The 4562-nt window shown below is 49.0% G+C and overlaps 1 protein-coding gene across 2 annotated transcripts in view; it reads left to right on the top strand.

The window, feature by feature from the left end:
* The window catches only part of LOC126569205 (connectin-like), a 93755-nt gene extending 90795 nt beyond the window's left edge, over positions 1 to 2960 (top strand). For both annotated transcript variants that reach the window (XM_050226145.1, XM_050226146.1), the window contains one exon: positions 834 to 2960. In XM_050226145.1, the coding sequence (XP_050082102.1) occupies positions 834 to 1321 (488 nt within the window). In that variant the 3' untranslated portion in view covers positions 1322 to 2960. The remainder of the gene's footprint in view (positions 1 to 833) is intronic.
* Positions 2961 to 4562: the final 1602 nt, after the last annotated feature.

Raw genomic sequence — 4562 nt, 5'->3', positions numbered from 1 at the left:
CTGGAATCATCGACGTCATGGAACATCGGTTGAGTTCGCTAGTCCTTACTGCGAACTCCATCGGATGCCGTGATATGGCATCGCCGCCTGCGGGGTGTTGTTTGATGAACGGAAAGGAAAGGAAACGAAATATAAGGTGCTTATTCTGTAACTTTCGATTACGATGGCCTCAGGCGTTCGATGATTCATGCGAATTTCGAAACGTTTCGAAAACAATAAACAATTCAAAATGACAGTTTGAAGTATAAAAACTGTGAATTAACTTGTTTTTTTCGGTATAAAAACGACTTAACCTTTGTAATAATAGTATACGATTAGCAGAAAGAAATTATTGATGCACAATCAGGACGCTATAACTGTTTTTCAGATGCTCGATGCTCGATGTAAACAGAACGCCAGCTGTCGACCATAAAAATGCACTCGACATGCAGGCGATCGTGAACACCAAATGAACACAAAATGAACCAAATGAATCGAACGCCTGAGGCCATCGTAATCGAAAGTTACAGAATAAGCACCTAAATTTCACAAATTTGACATCGAACAACGGTTGTGAGAATGTGAGCTAGAAATAGGAGAATACGTTTGCTTGTGCTCGTGGAGGAGCCACAAGAAGTGGCTCGAAAGTCGAAAGGTGACCCGGTTAATGGCCGTGGACTGGTTGGACTGGTTCTTGGTAGCTGGAATTATTTTTGGAATCGAGCATTATAAGTTTTTGCGATATTGCGTGTGCACACTACACGGTTGACCTTTTTGTGATCCACAATATTTCATGTCATTTCACATCCTTTCTCCCTTTCTCTCTCTCTCTCTCTCCCGATTACTTCATGCAGATAACCGCCTGGTCTGCGATTGTCGGCTATCGTGGATGTACGATCTGAACGAGCGGACGCGCAATGAAGAGCTGCGCGAGAACCTGAAGTCGATCGAGTGTATGATGGGGTTGCCGGCTGCCGAGGAACCGACGGTGCACTCGCCCCTGTCCAGCATGAACGAGTTCGGCCAGCTCGATGACGACGGTGACTACATCGATGATTCGGCCAGCGAGAACGACGCGTTGGCGCACGAACAGCCGCAGATCGTGAACGTGCTGAAGGTGGGTCGTGAAGAGCTACCCTGTCCGGAGGAACTGGCCGGACCGACCGGTGATCCGAACCCGCGCGAATCCAAGGGACTGTTTAATTTGCCCTGGAACAACTCGGCAGCGGCCGGTACTCGGCACCACGGCAGTAGCTGGATGCTCCTTAGCCTCGCGGCACTCTGCGCGGTAGTCAGTGGTACGTGCGGTTGGTGTAACGTGCGCCGGATGCTTAGCTGTTAACTTACCATCCTCGGCCACCCCTTTACTCACCTCTCGCGCCCGCAAGTGAGGGGTGCGAGTGTGTAGTGTCTTACGTTTGAACGGATCCCGTTTGCTTTCCTTTTTACGCCACGTGTGCACGTCATCCCGTCTTACGATTAAGCACGCCCTCAACCACCCTCTCCCCCCCCCCCCCGCCCCCTCACGAATCCGATTCCTTTCTCTTCCCGTTCACTCTTCACCCCTTCACCTTGGCGGCGGCGCCACCAATCGGGACTGGAGACTGGGCGTGTTTGTGTGCGTGCATGCATATGTGCATGTGTGTGAGAGTGTGTGCCTGCGTGAGTGTGTACTATACTAGTGTGAGAGGAGCTGCGTAAAGGGAGTCCTTTTTGCCAACAATTGAATTCGTAGCGTTTAGCGAACACGTTTAGCGTTAATAGTGTTACTGTGTGCTACCCCCGCCCCCCCCCCCCCCCCCCTCGGGAGTACCGAAAACGGGATGAAGGGGATGAAGGGAGGGCTGTACAGCGGAGCCTAGTCGATCGATTGGCCACCGAGTGCGTGATGCGAGGAAGAACAGGAAGGTGGTGCGTTAGTGGTCCTTTTTGCAGAGACCATCGGAAAGCCGGACAGTTCCTCAAACTAGAACCAGCACCCAGCCTCCCCTCTCGATCATTCGGGCACCCACCCAGCAGGTGCGCGGCCTGCGGTGGTGGACCTTCAAACACACCCACAACAACACACAAACTTGTAACACACACATACAATCACGGTAATATTTCATTTCACGAGCGACAGAGAAGTGATTCAGCGACGAAGGAAGAAACACAATTTTAACTGTAAAATCTGCTACTGTGTGAGCTTCGTTCTGGTAGTGGTGTGTATGGGCCTGTGGCCAGCAATCTTCTTTTGGCTTCCCAGTGTCCTCACGATGGACGCTGTACGAATGCAGGCGGGAGTAGTTGGCCACAAGCACGAGAGCAGCAGCACCAGCCTAGCGTGACGGAACGATCTTTTAAAAAGGAAGTAAAACACTTTTTCTTTTTTTTATAATAAAGAAAACTAAAAAAAGTATAACTAGATCGTAAGATAGAGAGAAGAGAAAAAAGGAAAAAGGAGAAGATGAAGAAGAAGTACTACCAGAAGATGGTGTAGCCCTTTGCAACTGATACAACGTAAGGATAGAAGCGAAAGAGGGGTAGTAAGCAACTTGTAAAGCAGTCGCGAAAAAAACTATCGAAAAAAGGGAAGGGGCAACTGTAGCGAAGAACATGTAAAACCGAAGAAGGTGAAGCGATATGTATGAAATCTAAACCAAAAGACAGTCGACAGAACTTACCGAGACAGACACTCCTTCAGACACAGAAGAGAAAGAGAGAAAAAACAACAGAACAATCGGCATAGGGGAGAGCAAGTAGTGTAATGAAACTGTACACCAATAGGAAGCAACCGATAAGAAAAAGAGAGAGAACAAAAAGCGAAGAAACACACATCCGCGGTGTCAGTGAATCGCGGTTCGCGCACGCTAAACAGTGGACAGTACAGCGTGAGAGACCAGCGTGGAGGAAAGGAAGCACTGTGAATAGGACTCGAGCTCTGAACGGTGAAGGTGAAAATGTGAAAAGAAAACCTAGAAATAAAAATTTGAAAGTAAGAACCAACCAAAAACCAAAGCAATCCGTACCCGTACCCATTTCGAGCGGTTTTCCGGCTGTTCCTTTTTTCATTTATGCTCTTGCAGTGATCCGGTTTTTGCGCCACGTCTTCTAGGGAATTGGAGAGATGATCGACTAGCCACACACCGGACGGTAACCGTAACCACATCCGAAACTAGGCGAAGAAAATGAAATAATTTAAATGTAGAACAGCCATTTTACCATTTTTCCACTTTGGGAAGCTGCCGTTTTTGCTTCCCACCGACCGGAGCATGAAAGGAATCGATAAAAATTCGATTTAAAATGATTGAATGGCGCTGGCGGGCGGATGGAAAGTTTAAATTTGCGTTTCGCTTTCAGCAAAACTTTTTCTCTTCGCGATCCGGTGATGTAATCAGCGAGGAAATCGAGCGAGGCTATTTCTTACACAATTCACTCCACTTCCACCGCGCGGCTGCATCAGTGGAAAAGGAAAGGATAAAGTTCGCCCCTTTTTTAACCCCCGGAAATGTCCGTTGCGCTGAATCACGAGCAGCAGATGCACCAGCAGCCAAACGAGTAACGGCTGAAGCTCACGCGCAGATGGAAATCGATTTCAGCCTTCTCGGTGCCCCTAGTGATGTAGCATTGAATATGGCCCCATCTAGGAAGTTGGGATGTTGAATTTTATTTATAAACTTTCTTGCAAACCAAGCAGCGGAAGCCACTGTCTGTTATCGCGAAGAAAACACCGACCACCACCACTAGCAGGATATTCTGGTCCCGCGGACAGGGAGTTTTCTTGGACGAGTTACAATCGCTCACCGCGCGCGTCTTATGATCGGTCGCTGAAGCGATGAAAAAAAGGTCGATGTCGGCAGTTGGATGATGAACAGGACGAATCGACACTACGGTCACCGGCTCGCAATCAATCTTCCTCGCCTGTTCGTTCGTTCGATTGACTCGGTGCTGTGCTGTTCGTGGTCGTGGACGGACTCTGTGGTGTAGAGGAGTGAAGTGTTGAGGAGCTCGTGAAACGGTCGCGAAGCGTTTGATTTATGTCGCTGCCTCCCACTTGTTGCTCTATGGTTGTCTTTCGCATTTTATATTATTCCTTTCATCGTTTCGTTCTGCCAACGCCAAGAGAGACCGAAACCAAAAAAGGATATACCACCACCACCACCACCCGGAGTCCCGGTGCCCGGTGCCCGCTGCCGGAAATCCATCCCTTTTTGGAGCTCGAGATCGAGAAAAATGGTTTATGATTGCTATCTTTCAATCGTCTGCTGCTACTGCTGCTTCGGTCCGTAATCCTTTTGCTACTCGTGCACCGCGAACCCGGGACCGGTGGTTCGTGGTGTGGATCGACTTTTCGACGCCCATCCGACGATTCCTTCGCAGAAAATTGATTGGTTGAGCTGTCGGTGGATGTGGCGGAAGGAGAGAGAGCCAGCCAAACGAAGACGCTACCCGGGCGATTGATATTTTGGGATCGATCCGGACGATTTTTCTTTTAGTTTTGCCCGGCCGGCCCTTCAACCAAGAAGATGGCTTACGTCAATGATGAAAAGGGATGATCGGATCGGTAGGCAAGCAAAGGAGAGAAGGTTTTGAATAATCGATAC

The sequence above is a fragment of the Anopheles aquasalis genome, chromosome 2 (assembly GCF_943734665.1).
Source record: "Anopheles aquasalis chromosome 2, idAnoAquaMG_Q_19, whole genome shotgun sequence".
NCBI lineage: Eukaryota > Metazoa > Arthropoda > Insecta > Diptera > Culicidae > Anopheles > Anopheles aquasalis.
Note: the sequence above shows the minus strand (reverse complement) of the source record. Positions and strands in the feature narration are given on the sequence as shown.